Here is a 22,688-nt window from a genome sequence, read left to right as displayed (position 1 = left end):
GGATGTGGGAGGGCCCAGCTAAGGCCGGGGTGAGGCTTCAGTGGGTCCTCTGAGGCGCTGTGTGCCCTGCCCCACACTCCTCCCACTCCACTCCACTGCCTTTGCCCATCTGCAGCCTGCCATGACCTCTGCTTTGTTCCGTCCACAGCCATTGACAGATGTGCCACTGGAGCCACCAACATCTGTGGCCCTGGAACCTGTGTGAACCTCCCAGATGGATACAAATGCATCTGCAGCCCCGGCTACCGGCTGCACCCCAGCCAGGCCTACTGCACGGGTACGCTCACAGGCAGCCCCACCCGGTGGCTGGGGTGGGCGGGGGAAGGGCTGGAGGACAGTCCAGAGTCCAGGAAGCTGAAGGTCCAAGCAGGGCTGTGTGATTGATGGGTCGAGAAGCATAGGCCCTGTGGACAAGGCTAACCTTGACGTCAAGGAGCACTGTCTGATGAGTCTCCAGGACTCTGGGGGGAGCGGGAAGCCCTTCCAACTGGTACTGGGAGCCCTCAGCTCTGAGATCAGCCCACCCCTCAAACTGGCCATCCTGCTGCCCAGAGGCAGACTGAAGCCTGCCCTTGAAAATGTCTACACCACGGCCACCCCTGGGCTAGAGGTTTGGAGACACAACAAATAAATCATCCAGTGTGGGCCTGACCCACTCCCCCAGTATTTTTATACAGGAGAGACACATCCACTGCGCCTTGAAGGAGAAACAAAGTGATCACAGGGCCACTGGGAGGGAGAGGGACATGGGGCGGGGAGGAGGTGCGGGTTCTTGAATGAGCCCAATGGACTGACCTCATGGCTCCCAACCACAGAGATTTTTCATCTCCCAGCCTCCTCGGGTCCCTCATCCCCTCCTTGCCCCACAGTACGACCCTGTGTCCAGCCCTTAGCAGGGCAGGTTGCCATGCCAACCTCCCCACCTCTCTCTGCTCAGATGACAATGAGTGTCTGAGGGACCCCTGCAAGGGAAGAGGGCGCTGTGTCAACCGCGTGGGCTCCTATTCCTGCTTCTGCTACCCTGGCTACATGCTGGCCACCTCAGGGGCCACACAGGAATGCCAAGGTAAGCCGAGCCGCCCTTGCCTCTGGGATGGGCACAGGACCCCACAGGTAGGGTTGGGGTGGAAGAGAATCCAGGCATTTGCAGCACCCAGGCACAGCACTGCAGTGTGGGAAGTGCAGGGGCTCCGGGAACTGAGACCAGGGCTCTGAGACCCCTGAGACCAGGGCTCTGAGGTACAAATCTGAAAGACAGCAACACTCATGAATGCTCCAAGGAAGCTGGAGCCAAGAGGGTGAGGGGATCGGGGGACATGGCTGGAGAGGAAGACAAAAAGCCAGGTTCCAAAATTCTCAGTGACAAGGAGCTTCTTTACTATCAGATAAGGGTGACCCAGGGACTCTGGGCAGCCTGGGGAGCGGGCATGCCTTTGCAAGAGGAGCGTGGGTCCTCAGCTGCTCAGAGACACCTGCAAGGCTTTCAGCCTGGGGCTGCTGCACAAAGATGCTTCCAACAAAGACCCTTTAAACTGCAGCATTTATCCTGCGCACAAAACACTCCACACGCTTTTTAAATGAATGAGTTTGCAGAGACTAGAATGCAGAGCTTTCTAAGCAGCACCGTAAGAGTCACAACCCAGCTGGAATCCTTCCCCTGGAGAGTGGCACTGCTGTTCTTGGGGCTCACATTGCTGGTTCTGGCCCGGGCACTGGGTGAGCTCTAGCTAGGCTGCTGCCCTGAGTAAGGCGGGAGGGGTGGTGCTGTGGGATGAGGAGGCGACTGGCTCTTTACAGAAGAATGGGGGAAGGTTTCCCAAAGAGGTGTCAGAATAATAGCTACCATTTAACGGCACGCCTCTTATGCCAGCCCCGTCCTAACCCCTTTATGTGGTGAGGCTCATCATCCCAACTCCATGCAGTAGAAATCCTCACCCCCATTGTACAGTTTAGCAAACTGAGGCTTGGAGAGATGAATGGAAACACTTAGGGACAATCACACCTAATGCAGGGGAACTGGGAACAGAATTAAAGTCATCCTGGTCCCAAAGCCTGGTTTGCTTCTAACTGCCTCCCTCTGGTGAAGCAATGGAGGGAACAGAGGGTATTTCGTGGAAAGGGAGCCATTTCAGCAGAGAGCAGAGCAATGGACAAGCCTGGCGGGCCCTGAGAGTAATGATAAATCCAGTGTGTCTGGAACCCGGGGTATGTGGAGGAAGTGGCAGGAGCCAATGCCAGTTTGCAAAGTGTCTTGAGCGCCAGGCTGAAGTGCTTGGCCGCCGTCCCGCAGACAGTGGCAGCCAGCAGAGGTTTGTAAGCAGAGGGTAGCGATGCGGTCGGCTGGCTTTTGGGGAGGTGATTCAGGCAGCAGTGCTCTGAACAGGCTGGAGTTGGCGAGGGCAGAAGCTGGGGGCAAGGAAGGGGCTTCTCTGGGCTTCGGAGGCTTGGCAAGTATTACGGGCCAGAAGCACTGCTCCCTGCAGGTCTAGCCCGCAGTGCTGGCCTGGGTCAGGCAGTGGCCGCTGCAGGGAAGGGTGTCACCGAGGCTGGCGCCAGACAAGGGGTTCTGCTGCATGCCAGCCTGGGTGTCCTGATGTCTCTGCCAGCCCCGGAGCTTGGGAGGGGGCAGGAAGCTCAAGCTCAGCTGTCAGACCTTCTCCCAATGGGGGCTTGGCTGCCGAGGGATGGGGACTCATCCAGGACAACACCACTCTGAGTTTTGCTGCTTTCTAAATAACAATATCTCCATTTTGTGTGTGTGCTTGTCTTTTTGTCTTTTTAGGGCCACGCCCGTGGCATATGGAGGTTCCCAGGCTAGGGGTCCAATCAGAGCTGTTGCTGCCAGCTTACGCTAGAGCCACAGCAACACCAGATCCGACCTGTGTCGGCCACCTACACCATAGCTCACAGCAACGCTGGATCTTTAACCCACTGACCAAGGCCATGGATCGAACCCACAACCTCATGGTCCCTAGTCGGATTCGTTTCCGCTGCGCCACGATGGGAACTCCAATATCTCCTTATTTTAAAATTTACTTTATTTTTATTTGTAAATTATTTCTTTAATTTATATAATCAATATAAAGTATTACAATTCTAGAATTGGAATTAAGTATAAATAATTGACTAATATAAATTATTTGGATATTAAATATTTAAAATAACATTTGCTTTACTCGTCAGTATGAGCATCTCTTTGTATATTAGCCTTTGGGTTTCTTTCTCCAGAAAGTGCTCGTTGCTGTCTTTTGCTCAGTTTACCAGTGACTGTTGCTGTTTTTCTTGGGGCTCTTTAGGCATTCCTTATATATTCCAGATACTTACCTGGGTTTAGACATTACACCTCTTCCATTCTGTCCTCTGCCCTTTGACCTTATCCACCTGTCCTTCTTTTAATAGAAATATTTAATTCTGGAGTTCCCGTCGTGGCGCAGTGGTTAACGAATCCGACTAGGAACCATGAGGTTGCGGGTTCGGTCCCTGCCCTTGCTCAGTGGGTTAACGATCCGGCGTTGCCGTGAGCTTTGGTGTAGGTTGCAGACGCGGCTCGGATCCCGAGTTGCTGTGGCTCTGGCGTAGGCCAGTGGCTACAGCTCCGATTCAACCCCTAGCCTGGGAACCTCCATATGCCGCGGGAGCGGCCCAAGAAATAGCAACAACAACAAAAGACAAAAAAAAAAAAAAAAAAAAAAAAGAAATATTTAATTCTGATGTATTGAAATTTACCTTTTTGCCTTATTTTTTATGCTTTGGGAGTTTTATTAAGAAGTTCACCCCCATCCTTAAGTCACAAAGATATTCTCTTATAGCTTCTTTCCTTAAAGTTACCGTTTTCCTTTCATGACATGTTTTAATCTATCTGGAGTCCATCTTTTTTCTTTCAATTTTTTTTTTTTTTTAAATGGCCACCTGCAGCATAGTGAGGTTCCCAGGCTATGGGTCTCATCAGAGCTGCAACTGTCAGCCTACCCCACAGCCACAGCAACGCGGGATCCAAGCCGCGTCTGCAACCTACCCCACAGCTCACGGCAACACCCGATTCCTAACCCACTGAGTGAGGCCAGGGGTCAAACCTGAGTCCTCATGGATGCTAATGGGGCTCGTAACCTGCTGAGCCACGACAGGAACTCCCAAAGTCCATCTTTGTGTGTGTGTTAAGATCCAGGTTTTTTCCACTTTCGTTTCATTTTTATCCGTGGAGCAAGGCAGTTTTCCCAGCCTCATCTCTCAGGCAGTCACCCCCGCCCCATCGGTTCGTGGGCCTGTTATCAAGTTCCCTTTTTCTCTTCCATTGGGATGAGAGCTTCTCAAAGGGAGGACCAGTTCTTTAAGAACTGCCTGGAGTGTCATTAAAATGCAGATTCCCAGGCCCTTCCCATAATGCTGGGTCAGAATCTCTGGACATGGGCCAGGGAATGTACATTGCCTACCTTCTGCCTGTGACCCGGGCACTAAAGTGTCCTGAAGTCTTGCTCAGCTGAAAACACTGTCTGTAAACAAGGGCTTATTATTCTGTTCAAATACTTACGGGGATTCTGTGCTAGGACACTAAGATGATAAAGGTGGGGAGAGAAACACATTTGCGGAGTTCCCGTCGTGGCGCAGTGGTTAACGAATCCGACTAGGAACCATGAGGTTGCGGGTTCAGTCTCTGCCCTTGCTCAGTGGGTTAACGATCCAGCGTTGCCGTGAGCTGTGGTGTAGGTTGCAGACGTGGCTCAGATCCCGCGTTGCTGTGGCTCTGGCGTAGGCCAGTGGCTACAGCTCCGATTCGACCCCTAGCCTGGGAACTTCCATATGCCGCAGGAGCGGCCCAAAGAAATAGCAAAAAGACAAAAATAAAATAAAATAAAATAAACGCATTTGCTCCAGGGGCTGATGCCTAAGGCACCCCTGGGAAGGGCCGTATGGGTTGGGAGGAGAGAGCAGCCTCACTGAGAGCTGAGAAGGCCACAGCCCAGCTGGTGGATGGGAAGCCCTTCCAGGCAAGGGAATAGCATGTGCAGAAGCTCCGAAGCAGGTTCTGTGCGGCTGAGGTGGGGAGGCATGTGGGAGGCAGGAGCCAAGGGGAGAGAACCAGGCAGGGGGCCAGAGCCCGAACCATCTTACCTGTGAGACTGAGGAGCTTGGATTTTATGGAGTAGGTTTTGGTTTTTGTTTGTTTGTTTTGTTGTTGTTGTTGTTTTGCTTTTTAGGGCTACACCTGCAGCATATGGAAGTTCCCAGGCTAGGGATCAAATTGGAGCTACAGCTGCCAGCCTACACCACAGCCACAGTAACATGGGATCTGAGCCACATCTGCAACCTACACCACAGCTCACGGCAACACCGGATTCCTAACCCATTGAATGAGGCCAGGGATCAAACCTGAGGCCTCATGGATACTAGTCAGATTCGTTTCCACTGAGCCACAACAGGAACTCCCTGGAGTAGGTTTAGTACTGGAATAAAGAGGAGTTCCTGTCATGGCTCAGTGATTAACAAATCCGACTAGGAACCATGAGGTTGCGGGCTCGATCCCTGGCCTTTCTCAGTGGGTTAAGGATCCGGCATTGCCGTGAACTGTGGTGTAGGCCATGGACGCAGCTCAGATCCCGTGTTGCTGTGGCTCTGGCATAGGCCGGTGGCTACAGCTCTAATTCGACCCCTAGCCTGGGAACCTCCATATGCCGTGAGAGCAGCCCAAGAAATGGCAAAAAGACAAAAAAAAAAAAAGAAAAAAGAAAAAAAGACCAGCCCTTGCATCGGGTGAGGAGACAGCTGTGAGGGTCCCCATGGGTCCCCAGAGCAGCCCCCCTAGGAGAAAGGAACACTGGATGGGTGGCCTTGGCGGGGATGGCCTCTAAAGGGATGTCCCAGGACCCTCTGCAGGGCTGACCCCAACTCAAGACTTTTCTGTGTGTTCGCAGACATAGACGAGTGTGAACAGCCAGGGCTGTGCAGCGGGGGGCGGTGCACCAACACAGTGGGTTCCTACCACTGCGAGTGTGACCAGGGCTACATCATGGTCAGGAAGGGACATTGCCAAGGTAAGGAATGGGGTGTTCCTCCACCATCTCCTGGTCCCTCCCCATGCACTGCTAACCACCAGCTCCCCTTCCAGCTAATCCCTTGATGCCAAGCCCACTCCTGTGCACAGAGAGAACTGCCTGGGGATCCCGGAGCCCTTCTGTCCCCTCAGTGAGATTTTGGCATCCTGTCCGCCCTGGCAGCAGGGGCACACAGTAACTTCATGTACATGGGATCCCGGGAACAGCCCCCCGTGTACTGCTGCCGCCCACCTTGAGTCACACAGCAGAGGGAGAGTCCGTCTACCTGGGAGGTACTGGGGGCTTCGGGCTTGGCCTGCTTGCTGAAGCTGGTTAGGCTGTGAGCTCCTCGGAGCTGGACCATATCCTTAGATGACCTCATATGGACACCTGACAAATGCCCATGTGTTGGATACCCCAACAAATGCCAGTTGAATAGATGAATGAATGAGACCTTATCCCAGCCCCCTTTCCCAGGCCCTGCCACAAGGTGGTGGTGACAGTGCCAACCGATGTCCTCACAGACTGGCTTGAGCCTGCCACCGTCATGCCAGCTCCTGGCAACCCTGCCACTTCCACCTTCTGCCAGGCTGGGGTGTCAGATGCTTATAAGAGGCCTGGGTCAAGTGCTCCCAAGACTGGCTGGGACAGGAATGGGGGAGGGTAAGTCACAGTTCCCTCTGGAAAGAAGTTCTGCCCTGGATCCGAAGTGGCCCAGTGCCTGCTGGCCTCCAGGAAGGACTTGCCTAAGATGCAGAGAGTCCTGGAGCTAAGGGACGAGCTTGTTTGTCTAGTGAAGGGAGATCCCCCTTCCCAAATCCACCTCCATGGAGGCAGAGTCCAGAGCCCTGGCAGGTCTTGGCAAAAGGGGAGAAGTCGCTAGACGTGTAGGACAGACCCTCCCTGTCTGCCCCCCCTACCCTGGCGTGTCACCTTCCTCTCTCAATGCCTCCCCCCTTTCAACTCGGGCTACTCATGATCCAAGCCAGAAGCCACCCCCTTTGTCCTCATTAGCATGCTGGGGATGACAGCCAGGCACTTTGGGGGATAAGGGAGAGCGAAGGGAATTAGCATTTGATGGGTGCCTGCTCTGTGCCAGGTGTTTGCTAGGGACTTGAGAGCCTCAAAAAGCATCATTAACTCGACATTAGATTTTATTAAAAAGTAAAGCAATGAGTTCCCTCGTGGTCCAGCAGGTTAAGGATCCAGCATTGCCACTGCAGCGGCTTGGGTTGCTGCTGTGCCGCAGGTTCAGTCTCTGGCTTGGGAACCCTCCCCCACAAAAAAAGTAAAGCAAAACTAAAGGAAATGAACTAGGAACATACCAGAATATTAAGAAGATCGGATTATACTAACCAGTCCTCATTGAGGGCACAGGCTCTGGCAGAGACAGGCCTGGGTTTGGCTCTTGTCTCCATGTCTGAACATGGCAGCCGTCGTGCCCCCTCAGAGGCTCTTGTGGGGCCTGAATGAACCACCACGTACACACGCACATGCAGCCCCCTGTGGCCGGTGGTGGCACTTCTCTCTGAGGGCCTATTCTCGCTCAGGTTGCGTTTCGCCCACGCCCAAGTCCGTGCTGCTAAAGCATCCCCTTCCCTTCCAGAGAACAGGTTCCAGACACGCACCTCAGCTGGGGGGTCAGGCCGAGTTCCTGGCCCAGGGCAGACTCCCAAGTCTGCTGAAAGAAAGACTGATGCAGCCTGCACCCTTTTCCAGGTTTCCATCCGTAACCACAGACCCGGCCCATCACCCCGGGAGCCCAGTCAATTTCCTCTCCCTCTTTCTTCTTCCTCCAACTAAGAAACCACTCTCTCCACTTAAACGCAGAGTCTCTGCTGAAAGGCCTGAGCGGTCTGGACAGCAGCCCATCTAAAGTCTCGATGGCATGTCCGTTGTAGCAGGACTCTGGGTTCCCACCCAAAGGGGTTAGCTGCCCCTGCAGACTGTCCCCCACCCACGTCCAAGGTCACCTGAGCTTCTGACCCCTGACTGAACACCCCCCCCACCCTGTGCTGTCATAGGGAACAGAGGAAGCGCCCTTGCCTTTCCTCCTGCAGAGGCTGCAGTGGGGTTAGAGAAGCTCCAGGATCCACGCACCCCTCCCACCCCCCCGTACAGACAGCAGGCCGGCAAGCTGGTCCCAGGGTGACTGTTTCCACGGGTCTTCTGGGGCCATTCCAGCAGCCTCATACCAAGAGGATGTGAAGGTTTAGTTAGGCACGTGGTCTCATTCTTCAGTTGGCAAACATTTGTTGAGCACCAGCTGTGTTCCAGCCATGAGCTAGGAGTAGAGCAATAAAAAGACAGATAGCCCCTGCCCCCAACAAGCAGGGTAAACCCTACCAAAACATACCATACTCTTATTTTTTTTTAAGTGCTGCTCCCCCCCCCCCTTTTTAGGGCTGCACCTGCGGCATACGGAAGTTCCCAGGTTAGGAGTTGAATTGGAGCTCTAGCTGCTAGCCTACCCCAGAGACACAGCAATGCCATATCTGGGCCACATCTGCGACCTACACCACAGCTTGCAGCAACACAGGATCCTTAACCCACTGAACAAGGCCAGAAATCGAACTCGCATCCTTATGGATACTAGTTGGTTCACAACCTGGGAGCCACAGTGGGAACTCCCCATAATCTTAGACTAAAATCTAAACCCTAGGCTAGGCAGAAAAATCTGGCTCCAGTCCAGGTACCAAGAGGTTGGTGGAATAGCCTCAGGATATCTGGTGACATCAGAGCCTGTGCTTTTAACATGGAACCCAGAATCTTTATCTGGCTACTTTAGTTGGCTTGGCTAGTGGCTCTGGCTCAGGTGGAGACTGGGGGGCTCCTTTGACCCTCTGCCCTCCCTCTCTCACTTGCCGACAGACCGCTCATGCATGATCACCGCTGGCTGGGGCTCTGGTCTGAGGAAGGTGGCAGTGCTGTGTCAGGATAAGCCAGGTTATGCTGCATTAACAACCAACCCCAATCTTAGTGACTTAGAACACTGCCAATTTGATATCTGACTAAGGCCACATGTCCATCATGGGTCAGCTGGGTCCTGCCCCACATTTCCTCACCCTGGAACCAGGCTAAAGGATCAGCCAACATCTTTAAGGTGGCCGGTATTCACGGACAAAAGAAAGAGCACTCTGCAGGGTTGCACCCAAATACAGGCTTGGGTCCATAAATTACACACGTCATTTCTATTCATAGCTATTGGCCAGCGCTAGTCCCCTGGCTCCGCCCAAGCGCAAGGGACCAGGAGGCACAAGCCCACTGTGGCCCAGAAAGTGGAGAGCTGCAATCCCTAGAGACAGCATGCACCCCACAAGTCCCCTGATGCCCGGTGTGAGAGAGCTGAGGCAGCCCCTCCATAGAGGTGCCCAGAACTTTTGGACCCTCCTTGCCACACTGCCTGCTCTCTGCAGGAGAGGTCCAAAGACTCCATTTTCTTCTCAGTCTGGCCTTAGAGGAAGATCCTCGCCTCTTCCTCTTTCTCTTCCTCCCCAAGTCTCGAATCCCTGAAGCAGGGGTTGTATGCCATCCCCAGTGACTTTGCCCATCTTCCTTCTGGTTCCTCAGCCAAGGCCAGCAGGCCACGGTGCTGGTCAAAACTGGTGGTCCTAGAACCTTCATTCTCTCCCACCTGCCTCATTCCCTCCCTCTCTGTCTTTACAGGGACCCTTAGGGTAGTTTAGCTGGGTATCACCACAACCCGAGGGGCTCTTGACAGCCCTTGTTCCAGAGATGAGCCTTATCTCGATGTCCCCGAGATTGCCTGAGAGTTCTGGGTGTCTCCTTGCCTGTAGCATCAGAATAACCACCTGCCCCGGGATGTCTTCCTCTTCTGGACCCTCCGGGTGAAGTTTTAGCCTTGAGAGGTAGTCGGTTCCCTGGGACAGAGGGCTTTGCTGTGCCTGGTCTTCTGCAGACCAAACCTCCTCAGAGGAGATTCATCTTCACCCTCCACTTCCAGGCCCCTGCTCTGTTCCGTAAAGCCAACCGCTGGCTTGAGTCTTTTGCAGCAAGCTTGTGTTCTGACCCTTAGCCCTGCCTCCTGCCTTTCCTGCCCGGGGCGCCGAGTAGGTTCTCCTCCCGGGCAGCAAGGCCTCTGAATCTGCATGAACTGGTGGACTTCCTGGAGTTCCCATTGTGGCTCAGTGGGTTAAGAACCCGACTAGTATCCATGAGGACCCGGGTTCAATCCCTGGCCCTGTTCAATGGGTTAAGGATCCAGCATTGGCATCACCTTGAGCGGTGGTGTAGGTCACAGACATGGCTCTGATCCCTCATTGCTGTGGCTGTGGTGTAGGCTGGCAGCCGTAGCTCCAATTAGACCCCCTAGCCTGGGAACCTCCGTATGCCGCAGGTGTGGTCCTAAAAAGCAAAAATAATAATAAATAAATAGAGCTGGTGGACTTGCTGCAGGAGAATGACAAGTTCCAGTGTAGGGAGGATAAATCCTCCTGTTGCCTATGGAGCTCTGTCCATCACGGGTCGTGAGTGGTGACTGGGAGCCCGGACACGGGACTGGAGGAGCATAATGACCTCCTGCAGGCCGCACACAGAGTTCAGTCCCCAGGTCCCAACCTCTCTAACTCAGCCCAGGCTGCCGGGCACTTTGGGAGAGGGACTCCCCTATATGCCAGGTCACATGGGGAAGCAGGCTCTTCCTCCCACTCCTTGTGCTCACTCCCCCAGGACTGGCTGTTCCTCTCCCACCATGAGTCACTTCTTCCCCTGCTTGTCTGGCTAGGACTCAGCCTCATCCTTTCTGGCTGACTGTCCTGGCTCTCATCAGAGTGGGTGCCGGGGCACCACATGGTTCTCAGGAGGGAGAAAAGTCTCCTCTCCAACAGAGAAGAGCCCAGCCTCCACCCCTCACTCAAGGCTGACCTTGGCCCCAGCTGAGATCAGGGGCCTTCCTGGCCACATCTCCTGGGGCGGGCAAGCCCATTTTGCCTTCGTTGCCCAGCTATGATCTATTCTGGGGCCGCTGGGGCCTGCTGTGCCAAGTACGTCCAATCCAGTTGTTGTCACCACTTGTCAGGGAGCAAGGGAGATACGCAGGCCCTTTGCAACAGTCCAGCTCGTGAAGCTGAGCACCCTTCCCTCCCTCATCCAGGGGGAGCACAGCCTCCCACACAGCGGAATCTCCCTTTCAAAGTTCTTCCATTTCTCTTTTGTCCAGGACAGTGGGTGGGAGGCAGAGCTGGGAACACAAGACACCATTCATTTTTTCCTAGTTTTCGTCTGTACGGAAACTGACATCCCTCCTTCTCCCAGACCAAGAAGGGTGGGGTCAAGCCTTTGCTTCTTCACACTTCACCCAATGTGCTGAGGTTCCCCGAGGTGACCAGGGGCGGGGTGGCTATTTTGCAGATATCAACGAATGCCGTCACCCCGGCACCTGCCCCGATGGGCGATGCGTCAACTCCCCCGGCTCCTACACTTGCCTGCCCTGCGAGGAGGGCTACAGGGGCCAGAGCGGCAGCTGCGTAGGTGAGGGCGGCCGGCCAAGGCCCTGGGAGGGCTGCTTGGCCCGGGGACCCTGGCTGAGCCCACACACAGGGAGGGGACGAGGTGGGCAGAGGGAAGTGGCTTGGCGGCTATTGTCCTCCATGAGCCGGCTGGGCCCCCGGATGACTCTGGGTACCAGATGGGTGTGCTTCAGTTACTGGTGCTCTGCCCTCTGAATCAGCTAGGGTGGGGGCCCCTTTGGCTCCTTGGCCATCTCTGCCCAGGAGCTACGGCCCAAGGTCCCAGAATGTTCTGTAGCTGGATCCTGGGAAGTAGAGCGAGGGGCCCAGCAGCTTTGGAGGAGGCCGACGCCGGTGGTGTGCACAGTGGCCAGGCCCTGCTGTGGTTCCCAGGGAGGAGGTGTCCTCTGCTCTTCAGCATCTCAAGCGCAGTGTCTAAACGGCAATGCCTGGCTGAACAGTGCGGGCAGCCTGTCAGCTGTAGAAGGCGCTCTTTCCCCTCAGCCCCCGCAGGAAGACGGCCCAGGGTTCAGAATGCTGGGAGGGACTGGGTTGTGAATAGATGCTTTGAAGCGCTGGAGAGGGCAGGCATTTCCCAGGCCCTTGAGACTGTCCCTCAGCCGCCCAGGCAAAACTTGGCCTCTCTCTGCGTTCCCCACTCACCTCCTGAAGCTGGTTGGTGGGCTGGGAACATGGGCTCAAATCAGTTCGGTTGGCAGGTAGGAGAGCAGAGAGGTTCAGACCCCCTATACGGTGACTCGGGGGTCTTGGACACTTGATCCAGGTGTCCTCAGATGGCAAGCCAGTCCCAGGGCCAGGGGACCTGGCCCCCTTTTCTAGGATATATGCGGGGTGCTCTGTGTCACTCGATAGAGCTGAAGTGAGCTCGGGGGAGGGGGGGTAGGAGGGGCACCCTGCCTCGGTAGCAAGAAGGACCTCATGTCCTTCCTGGGGTGCTCATGGTCCCTCTGAATGCTGATTCCCTGGCCTTGTCATTGAGATGTTCTCTGCCTGACGACGAAGGCTGCGTGAGGGGAGGGGAGGCCAGCCTGCCGTCTTGGACTTCTCTCCCGCAGATGTGAACGAGTGTCTGACCCCTGGGGTCTGCGCCCATGGGACGTGCCTCAACCTGGAGGGCTCCTTCAGATGCTCTTGCGAGCCCGGCTATGAGGTCACCTCAGACGAGAAGGGCTGCCAAGGTACAGAGGTCCGAGGCACCCTTTGTCCACAGCAAAGCAGCCTGCAGCTCCTTCCCTTTGGCCCCACATCCCTAAGCCTGCTGACCCAACGCATCGCTGCCAAGACCCATCCTCTTCCCCCACCCCCGGCCCCCGCCAGCCTCTGGCCCAGCCTGGCACATCTATCCTGCAGAACCCCACCCAGAGCTCAATGGCCTGTTTCAGATGTCGACGAGTGTGCCAGCCGGGCCTCGTGCCCCACGGGCCTCTGCCTCAACACCGAGGGCTCCTTCACCTGCTCGGCCTGCGAGAGTGGGTACTGGGTGAACGAGGATGGCACTGCCTGTGAAGGTAACCCTGGGGAAGGGGGTGGCAGGGGGGCCCGAGAATGCAGGTCTTCCTACCTCCCAAAGACACTCCATTTGTCCCACAGCTTGCGGCTGATGCTGCGGGTCTCCAGGCTGGGCTAGCGGACCCTATGAATGCGCTGGGCCCCAAGGAGAGCTCCCCTTGTCACCACCCAAGAGGACAGGAAGGAAAGGGAGTCACAGAGACGGGTGGATGGCAGAGCTGCCCAGGAGCTGAGCTCTGAAGGCTCACAGCCTGCCTTCCCCAGGGCCCCACAGAGTCCGACAAGCTCAGAGAGGGAGCCAGAGGCGTGGGGTGGTCCCTGCCTCAGCAGGTGGAGGGAGGCCTCCCGGGCCCCCGGGTGACTGGCTGGCTGTCTGCCCCAGACCTAGATGAGTGTGCCTTTCCGGGAGTCTGCCCCTCGGGAGTCTGCGCCAACACTGCCGGCTCCTTCTCCTGCAGGGACTGCGAGGAGGGCTACCGGCCCAGCGCCCTGGGCCACACCTGTGAGGGTGAGAGGCCCCCGTGGGGGAGAAGAGCACAGACGAGACGCAGGAGACTGACCCACCACCCTTAGAGAAGGGGGTTCGCCTCAGATGGTGCCTAGCTGGGGACACCCATGCTCACCTCTCCCCCACCGGCAGAGGGAAAGGGGACAGCGGACCTGGGTCTAGGGGCCAGTGAGCCACTGGATCACAAGCTTCAGCATGTGTCAGAACCACTGGGGGAGTCTGTTCCACCTGCAGCTTCCCAGGCCCTGTCCCAGACCTGCTAAATGAGCCATTGCTGGGGGGACCTTGGGATCTGTCATCTAACAAGCTTCCCTAGGTCCCTTGTAAGGGTGGGTGCTGGGACTTTATTCTGAAGAATCTAAGCCTGTATCAGGCGATCTGTAGGCTCAAGTTTCTGTTACCTTCTCAGGTTCTCCACATCTGTTTCTTTGGCTGATTTCTCATGTGCCTTCCCATTGCTTCCCAGTAAAATCTGAGCCATCTCAGCCATGACGAGGGCAGTGGGGTGTGGCCACCCTAGACCAGGGCTGCTGGGAGAAGCCAAGTGTCCCCAAGGTGGGCACTGTGTGGGCAGCTGGAGAAGCCCAGCCAGAGGTGGGGGGAGGCTGCTGGGCTGGGGCAGCAGCAGAGGGAGCCGCAGTCATCCTGCTCCCCATGCCCCCTTGCCAGCTTCTCCAGTTGTTCCGCTTTAGCAGCGGATGATGTCCCTATGGGCCCAGCCCCTCAGGCAGGTGACACGCCCCCTGGAGACCCCCGTGGCCCTTCCTGCCCTTGGGAGGTGCTGCCATTGGCTGCCATCCTGCCTGTGTGACCCTGCAGATGTGGATGAGTGTGCAGACCCCCAGAGCAGGTGCCTGGGAGGCGAGTGCAAGAACACGGCCGGCTCCTACCAGTGCCTCTGTCCCCAGGGCTTCCAGCTGACCAATGGCTCCGTGTGTGAGGGTGAGTGGCTCAGGTCTCCCCTCCGGGGACAGGGGCAGAGTGTGTGGGGAGGGGGGAACATTCCTGGGAGACCCCACGGCCCACCTTCTCCCTGCAGACGTGGACGAGTGTGTGGGAGAAGAGTACTGCGCGCCACGGGGCGAGTGTCTCAACAGCCACGGCTCCTTCTTCTGTCTCTGCGCCCCGGGCTTTGCCAGCGCAGACGGGGGCACCAGCTGCCAGGGTGAGCATCCAGCAGCAGGGGGCGCTAGAGGCCACGTCTAGAGTCAATAAAATGCTCGCGGGCCCCACCCGGGATGGGAAGATGGGGAGGACGAGTGAGGAGATGGGAACCACGTGCCAGGGAGGGACTCAGACTTCCTCCAGGGCCTCTCGTGAGGGCTGTGGCGGGTGCCTTCAGAACTGAGCGTCGCCCTTCTCCCCTTGACCGAACCTGACCGAGTTCCAGCCTGGCCCCTGGCTTCCAGCTCTGGACTCTTACTTGGATCTTCTGCCCTGTTCTCCTCCGAGCCACTCCCTGGCCCTCGTCTGGGCTGCTCGGGGTCCCCGGGGACCCATGTCTGGATCTGCTGATCAATGTCTCTATTCTAGATGTGGACGAGTGTGCAGTCACTGATCGGTGTCTCAGGGGGCAGTGTGTCAACACCGAGGGGTCCTTCAACTGCCTGTGCGAGACTGGCTTCCAGCCCTCCCCAGAGAGCGAGGAGTGTGTGGGTAAGGGCTTGGGGTGGGGGGAGCAGACAGGGCCCGGCCCCACATCTGCCACCTCCGCCCTGCCTGCTCCTCAGCTCCCTGGGACCAAGAACTGCAGCTTCCAGGAAGCAGAGCATTTTCAAAGATAAATTGTTCAACGGATCATGCATTTATTGAGACTCTGCTGACTCAGGGACAGTCTCAAGATTACAAAATTGAAGACAATCAGGTCCTTGTGCTAGCAGAACACGCAATCTAGTTTTTAAAGCCAACTCGATGCAGTAGACATTTATTAAACACCATCTGGGCTCAATGTCTTTTGCTGGGGCAAAGGGACAGTTATGGACAATCCTAAAACTGAGCAAGGGAGACAGGGGTGAAGACACCTCTCCCTAAGACACTTTGGAGGTTTTACATGAAGAGAAATAGAAAGTGCTCTGCCATAGAGAAAGGGGAGTGGGAGAAGCAGTGTCAGCGGAGGCCGGGAGCTCAGTGCTTTCCTCAGCAGCAGAGAGCTCTCCTCCCAGATGCTCAGCCCTCCTGGGCCAGGAGAAATGACCCTGAACTTGCTATTTTGAGGTTGAGATCTGCACAGTAATTTGGAACAGATCAAGGACCCCAGAGCTTGTGGGACATGGCCTTGCAATGCCAGAGAGGTGGGGTCAGAGCAGTGGCTTGGCCACTTGCGTCCCTTCCCACGGCTCTGGGGACAGATATTGACAAGTGTGAGGACTCGGGAGACTCGGCGTGTGGGGCCTGGAGGTGTGAGAACAGCCCTGGCTCCCACCGCTGCATCCTGGGCTGCCAGCCTGGCTTCCACGTGGCCCCTGCGGGAGACGGCATTGGTGAGGAGGGAGGTGGAGCCAGCGCCAGAGGGCTGAGGACACCTGTTTTTCATGTATCCGGCTAGACACTATTTCCAGCTGTTTGAGTTTGTATATTCTCCACACAGCAGCGCTTACCCAAACATTGAAGAGGAATGTTAATGTTAGCGTTCTCTTGTCCTGGGTTCAGAAGTTGGTTTTCAGAGCTCTTGGTGTTAGCAGCCCGAATAAGTAAATATTCCCAGCAAATAGAGCGCACACCCTGCACTGCAGCCTCCCCTGTCCCACAGATATAGATGAGTGCGCCAACGACACCGTGTGTGGGAGCCATGGATACTGCGACAACACTGAGGGCTCCTTCCGCTGCCTCTGTGACCAGGGCTTCGAGACTTCAGCCTCCGGCTGGGACTGCGTTGGTGAGCAGCCAGTGGGCTAGCCAGGCGCTGAGCCAAGGAAGGGAAGGCTCTTAACCCCATCTAGACAGAGCTTGACTTTCCTGGATAGAGGGGCCCTAAAACCCTCCTCCTGAAATATTCGTGGTCACTGGGCTCCAAAGTAGGTCCTCTTGCGGGGGCAAAGAAAGGAGATTTCGGTGCCAACCTCCAGGGCAGCATTGTCGGGCTGGTGAGGGCCGCGAGGCCATGTTCTACCAGCAGGGGGAGCAAGCGCACCACTGATGGTGCCGCTCTTCTCCAGAGACCTGGGGGTCTCAAGAGGCACATCTGGGGAAGGGCAGAGGGAGGAGCCCTACCTCTTTGTCCATTTAATGACCCTTTTTGCCACCTGTCTCCTTCCTCTCCCTTCCCGCGGCCTCTGTTCATCTGTTCCTCCTTCCTGCTCTTCCCCCAAGGCCCAGCCTGTTTCTTTGCGGGGATGAGAGGGGGTCCTGCCCGCTGGGCTAGAGGCCAGGGCAGGGGTCTGGGCTGCCTCTGTGCCACCCACCAGCCTGTCCTCCTGCCTGGCAGATGTGAACGAGTGTGAGCTCATGCTGGCGGTGTGCGGGACGGCGCTCTGCGAGAACGTGGAGGGCTCCTTCCTGTGCCTCTGCGCCAACGACCTGGAGGAGTATGATGCTCAGGAGGGGCACTGCCGCCCACGGTTGGCTGGAGGTGAGCCCCATACCCCCACCCGTCGTTAGGCACCACCACCCTACGGCTTAAAAGCACTTCCACTGCTCCAGCTCTTGAGAGGGCTCCTGGGCCGAGACTGGGCAGGGTGGGCAGGGGTGCAGCTCAGGAATGGCGTGCAGAGGGGAGAGGAGCCTGAAAGTTTTGGCAAATATCAAGACAAGAGGAGTCTGCTCCAGGCAGGGAATTTCCAGGAGGTTGCAGGGCTGCAACGACCCTTCAGGAGGCTCAAGAAACTCCAGCGCCAATTTAGGGGGGTCCCAGGGAATCTCAGATTGCACCTTGAGGGGACCCTCAATCCAATCCCTTGGGTGAGTGAGTCCTTGAAGCTGAGCTACACTTGACTTTCCCCTTCTCATTCCACCCTGGACTGCTGGGTTCAGCCTCAGTCCAGGCTGGACTAGGACCCAGCCGGGCTTCTCTGCTCAGGGGCAAAGCAAGGACGACCTAGAACAAGGAAGGGTGGGAGGGGCTGGAGTATAGTGTGCAGCAGAGGAATGGGCAGAGGACAGCTCATAAGGCATCCCAGGGACGGGGGACACCCTGCTGTGGTGGAGGAAGGCAGGGGGTATACCCCGGAAAGAGCAGGGAATCTGGTCCCGGAGGAACTGGGGTCACCTCCCTGCTGTGCCACTAGGTGGCTGTGATAATTCACCTAGCTTCTCTAAAAAAAGAGAAGCCTCTTCTATAAAAGAGAACTAGTGATGCTAATACCCACCTGATAAGGTTGTTGAGCGCATCAAGTGGGATAATATAGGAAAGCATTTTATACACTGTTAAGTGCTGAATAAACCTTAAATTTTTATTTATTTTTTTAATTTATTTATTTTGTCTTTTTGGCTTTTCTTGAGCTGCTCCTGCGGCATATGGAGGTTCCCAGGCTAGGGGTCCAATCGGAGCTATAGCCACTGGCCTACGCCACAGCCATAGCAACGCAGGATCCGAGCCTCGTCTTCGACCTACACCACAGCTCATGGCAACGCCGGATCCTTAACCCACTGAGCAAGGCCAGGGATCGAACTCGCAACCTCATGGTTCCTAGTCGGATTCGTTAACCACTGCGCCATGTTGGGAACTCCTAAATGTTAAATTTTAAAAATAAATCCAAAGGCTAGGGTGCCCCACGGGGCCATGAACAGACAATACTAAGGGGCATCTATGACACCTAGGTCAGAGTATCCCTGAGGCCTCACCAGGGGACCGCTCCCCCGTCCCCATCCGCATGGAATGCTACTCTGGGCAGAAGGGCCAGCCGCCCTGCTCCAGCCTTCTGGGCCGGAACACCACACAGGCTGAGTGCTGCTGCACCCAGGGCACTGGCTGGGGAGATGCCTGTGACCTCTGCCCAGCTGAGGACTCAGGTAAGGCCCCTCAAGCATCCCAAATCTTCTCAGGATCATTTCTACAGGGTGACACTGAAAACAGGTGGGGTTGGGGGTGGGCAGAGCCCTCTCTCTAAGCTTGGATGCCTCCCTGCACAGTTGAATTCAGCGAGATCTGCCCTAGTGGAAAAGGCTACGTCCCTGTGGAAGGAGCCTGGATGTTTGGACAGACCACGTACACAGGTAGCCTCCCTACAGACCCTCCTCCCCTCATGCCCCCACTCACTTCAGTGAGCCCAGCCTGATCCTCCCGTAAGCTCTGCGCATAGCCCCAGCCTCTCAGTTGCTTCCAACATTCTCGTCCCAGGGCTGCAGATTTTTAGCTGGAAGTTCTGACCTGAGCTCCTCCTGGAGTGTCCACCCAAGCCCACCTCAGTTTCTCTGCTCCCCCAAGGCTGAACCCTCCAGAACAAACTAGGATGCCTTGACTAACCCAGTCACAGGGCACAGGGTCAGAAGCCAGAGCAGCCGCTGATCTGCCTGGCCCCAACTTACAAAACCAGGAACTTTGGGGAATTCACATTCAGAGAGTGATTCATGTGTGGGCTCATTCCTGGAACTGGAAAAGGAAATCATAGAAACAGAAGTAGTTCCCCTTGAGTGCTTGCTATGTGCCAAGCATTATTTTAAGTACCCTATGTGTAGTAACTTTTTTTTTTTTTTTGTCTTTTTAGGGCCGTACCCACGGCATATGGAGGTTCCCAGGCTAGAGGTCGAATCAGAGCTGCAGCTGCCGGCCTACACCCCAGCCACAGCAATGCAGGATCCAAGCCACATCTGTGACCTACACCACAGCTCACGGCAATGCTGGATCCTTAACCCACTGAACAAGGCCAGGGATTGAACCTGCATCCTCATGGATGGTAATCAGATTCTTTTCCGCTGAGCCACAATGGGAAAGAACTCCTGTATTAACCTTTTAATTCCCATAACAACTCTAAGCGGTTACATGGTAGTACCTATTCTTTTTGAGGTGGGAAACTGAGGCAAGGAGAACTTAACTTGCCCAAAGTCATCTAACTAGAAAGTGGCAAGACAGGCTGCAAACCCAGTAAGCCTGGCTTTGGAGCCCCTGGTCCTAAGAACCACAATAGTGCTTCTGGTCGTCCCCTCACCTGAGCTCTGCCCTCCCGCAGATGCTGACGAGTGTGTGATGTTCGGGCCTGCTCTCTGCCGGAATGGCCGCTGCCTCAACACGGTGCCCGGCTACATCTGCCTGTGCAATCCCGGCTACCACTATGATGCCAGCCGCCACAAGTGTGAGGGTGAGGACACGCACCCCCATCCCCACCCCGGGGCCCACAGCTGAGGGCTCACCCGCTCCTGCCAGCCAGCCCAGCGCTTGCTGGGAGCTCCCCTTCCTGGGAGCAGTGGGGGGCACTCAGGGCCTTCAGGGATTGTGCAAGGGGACCTACTGGGAAGGCGTCCCTGGGGAGACTGGGCTGCGGCTGGGGTCGGGGTGGGGAGCAGGGTGTACCTCCTCATTATCAGCTACAAGAAAACTGCCTCCCCTGACACCTTCCTTGGCACTGCCCCCACGCTCCTTCCACCTTCCTGCCACCCAGATCACGACGAGTGCCAGGACATGGCGTGTGAGAATGGCGAGTGTGTGAACACAGAGGGCTCCTTCCACTGCTTCTGCAGCCCACCCCTCACCCTGGACCTCAGCCAGCAGCGCTGCGTGAACAGCACCAGTGGCCTGGGTCAGTGGGCCGGGAGGGGGTGGGGGCAGGGGCCGCGGGGGGGGTGGGTGGACCTGGGCTGGCGGGGCTCACAGGCCTCCGTGCTCTGTGCCACCAGAGGACCTGCCTGACCACGACATCCACACGGACATCTGTTGGAAAAAAGTCACCAATTATGTGTGCAGCCACCCCCTGCACGGGCGCCGCACCACCTACACGGAGTGCTGCTGCCAGGATGGCGAGGCCTGGAGCCAGCAGTGCGCGCTGTGTCCCCCCAGGAGCTCTGGTGAGCGGGGGGCGGGGCGGGGGAGATGCCCGCGGGGCTGGGCCCTGCCCGGGGGGTGTCCCCGAAGGGCAGGCCACAGCCTTGTCTTCCGTCCCTGTTGTTTGGGGACAGTGCAGGGCAGGGCGTGGGTGGGGAGAGGGCGCTGCCAGGAACTCAGTCCCAGCCCACCCCCTCTCCTTGGGTCCGTGACCCTGAGTGGCGGGGACAGCACTCCAGGCCTTGGCTCCTGGGAGCTGGGCCAGCTCCTCTCTCCCTCCTGACAGAGGTCTACGCTCAGCTGTGCAACGTGGCCCGGATTGAAGCAGAGCGGGAGGCTGGGGTCCACTTCCGGCCGGGCTATGAGTATGGCCCCGGGCCCGAGGACCTGCACTACGGCCTCTACGGCCCAGAGGGGGCCCCCTTCTACAACTACCTGGGCCCCGAGGACGCCATCCCCGAGCCACTCTTCCCCAACACAGTCAGCCGCCCAGAGGACCACACCCTGGTCCTCGAGCCTCCCCTGCAACCCTCAGAACTCCAGTCTCACTACGTGGCCAGCCATCCAGGTCTGTGTTGCTGAAAAAGTGGGGAAGGGGTGGGCTCCGAAGCTGGCTTCCGTCTCCTCCATCTGCGAGTCACTGTCAGCAGGGAAGGGAAAAGACCCCTAAGCCCTCTCACGGGTCACTCGAGGGACACCACCAAATTCCCGGGTCAGACCCTAACAACTCTCTGTGATGGGCCAACACAGGGGACACAGAGGGGTTTGGGACTTCACCCCAACCTCAAAGCTGCCTGTAGGAGGTGAGAGGGAGGCAGCGGTACAATCCGCCTCCCCCCACGCCACTTACGGTATGCGGAGTAGCTGCTCTACAAGTTCAAACTTATGCCCTGAGGCATTCTCGTCGTGGCTTAGTGGTTAACGAATCTGACTAGGAACCATGAGGTTGCAGGTTCGATCCCTGGCCTTGCTCAGTGGGTTAAGGATCCGGTGTTGCCATGAGCTGTGGTGTAGGTTGCAGACTCGACTCGGATCCCGTGTTGCAGTGGCTCTGGCGTAGGCTGGCGGCTACAGCTCCGATTAGACCCCTACCTGGGAACCTCCATATGCCGTGAGAGCGGCCCAAGAAATGGCAAAAAAAACCACTTATGCCCTGAAATGGGAAGGGAGGATTTCTAATCACTTTAAAAGTCCACTCTGGTGACACGGTTTGTAAGTGGCAACAGCCCCTTCACTCAGGACTTGGATTCTAACACAGAGATCGGGCCTGGCATCTGTGCAATGGACATGGTACCTGCCATGGGCACAGCCACCATATCAGACTGATCAAAACTGCACTGAGGGAGTTCCCGTCGTGGCGCAGTGGTTAACGAATCCGACTAGGAACCATGAGGTTGCGGGTTCGGTCCCTGCCCTTGCTCAGTGGGTTAACGATTCGGCGTTGCCGTGAGCTGTGGTGTAGATTGCAGACGCGGCTCGGATCTCGCGTTGCTGTGGCTCTGGCGTAGGCCGGAGACTACAGCTCCAATTGGATCCCTAGCCTGGGAACCTCCATATGCTGCGGGGGCGGCCCAAGAAATAGCAAAAAAAAACAAACAAACAAACAAAAAAAAAACTGCACTGAGATTGGGGAACAGGGTTTCTTAGAGAATGAAGAGAGGCAGATCTCATAGAAGTTTTGTTTTGTGGTCAGGATAATCCTCTTTTGCTACCAATCCTCTCCACCCCAAAAAACTAGGTAAAGATTTTAACAAAACACCCTGCCATCAACCACAACAAAATCCAAACCATATAGAGACACCCACCTGCTCAGGAGCCCTGGCGCTCTGAGAGCAGCAAGCCCCAACCTTCCCAGAGACCTCCTCTAAAGTACAGCTCGCCTCGCCATCTAAAATGACACATACTTATTTTTCAAGAGTATTGCCTTTTGTTTCAGCATCTTTGTGTGAGAGTGTTATGACCCTCCCCACCCCAAACCCAAGAGTTCACTGGGGGCCACCCTTTGAGCAGAGGGTGAGGGCCCCAGGGTGGAATACAAGGCCTCAGCCTCCTTCTCTCTCTGACTGCCCCCAACAGAGAACCAGGCTGGCTTTGAAGGGCTTCAGGCAGAGGAGTGCGGCATCCTGAACGGCTGTGACAATGGCCGCTGCGTGCGTGTGCGGGAGGGCTACACCTGCGACTGCTTCGAGGGCTTCCAGCTGGACACGGCCCAGATGGCCTGTGTGGGTAAGTTTAGAATA

The 22,688-nt window shown here is 56.4% G+C and overlaps 1 protein-coding gene across 5 annotated transcripts in view; it reads left to right on the top strand.

Annotated features, from left to right (window-relative positions):
* The window catches only part of LTBP2 (latent transforming growth factor beta binding protein 2), a 105,987-nt gene that overhangs the window by 81,071 nt on the left and 2,228 nt on the right, over window positions 1–22,688 (top strand). The window contains exons 16-34 of one of the 5 annotated variants that reach the window (XR_014811095.1): window positions 149–277; window positions 938–1,066; window positions 5,910–6,029; window positions 11,400–11,519; window positions 12,574–12,696; window positions 12,901–13,026; window positions 13,486–13,535; window positions 14,355–14,477; window positions 14,575–14,700; window positions 15,069–15,191; window positions 16,285–16,410; window positions 16,960–17,103; window positions 18,291–18,482; window positions 18,603–18,686; window positions 19,640–19,768; window positions 20,069–20,206; window positions 20,304–20,471; window positions 20,735–21,016; window positions 22,525–22,674. Coding sequence is in view for 4 of the 5 variants with exons in the window: in XM_005656404.4 (XP_005656461.2) it covers window positions 149–277; window positions 938–1,066; window positions 5,910–6,029; window positions 11,400–11,519; window positions 12,574–12,696; window positions 12,901–13,026; window positions 13,410–13,535; window positions 14,355–14,477; window positions 14,575–14,700; window positions 15,069–15,191; window positions 16,285–16,410; window positions 16,960–17,103; window positions 18,291–18,482; window positions 18,603–18,686; window positions 19,640–19,768; window positions 20,069–20,206; window positions 20,304–20,471; window positions 20,735–21,016; window positions 22,525–22,674 (2,658 nt within the window). In the remaining variant the exon portion in view is untranslated. Of the gene's footprint in view, window positions 1–148; window positions 278–937; window positions 1,067–5,909; window positions 6,030–11,399; window positions 11,520–12,573; window positions 12,697–12,900; window positions 13,027–13,409; window positions 13,536–14,354; window positions 14,478–14,574; window positions 14,701–15,068; window positions 15,192–16,284; window positions 16,411–16,959; window positions 17,104–18,290; window positions 18,483–18,602; window positions 18,687–19,639; window positions 19,769–20,068; window positions 20,207–20,303; window positions 20,472–20,734; window positions 21,017–22,524; window positions 22,675–22,688 lie in introns of all 5 variants that reach the window. The other 4 variants (XM_005656404.4, XM_013989162.3, XM_084969672.1 and 1 more) reach the window with 4 other exon arrangements.

This window comes from Sus scrofa, chromosome 7 (assembly GCF_054392235.1).
Source record: "Sus scrofa isolate SSC_HxYL_T2T_F1_AM1 chromosome 7, Sscrofa_HxYL_maternal_Yorkshire_Landrace_v2.0, whole genome shotgun sequence".
Taxonomy (NCBI): Eukaryota; Metazoa; Chordata; class Mammalia; order Artiodactyla; family Suidae; genus Sus; species Sus scrofa.
The sequence above is the reverse complement of the archived record's forward strand: the minus strand, read 5'-3'. Positions and strand labels throughout refer to the sequence as shown.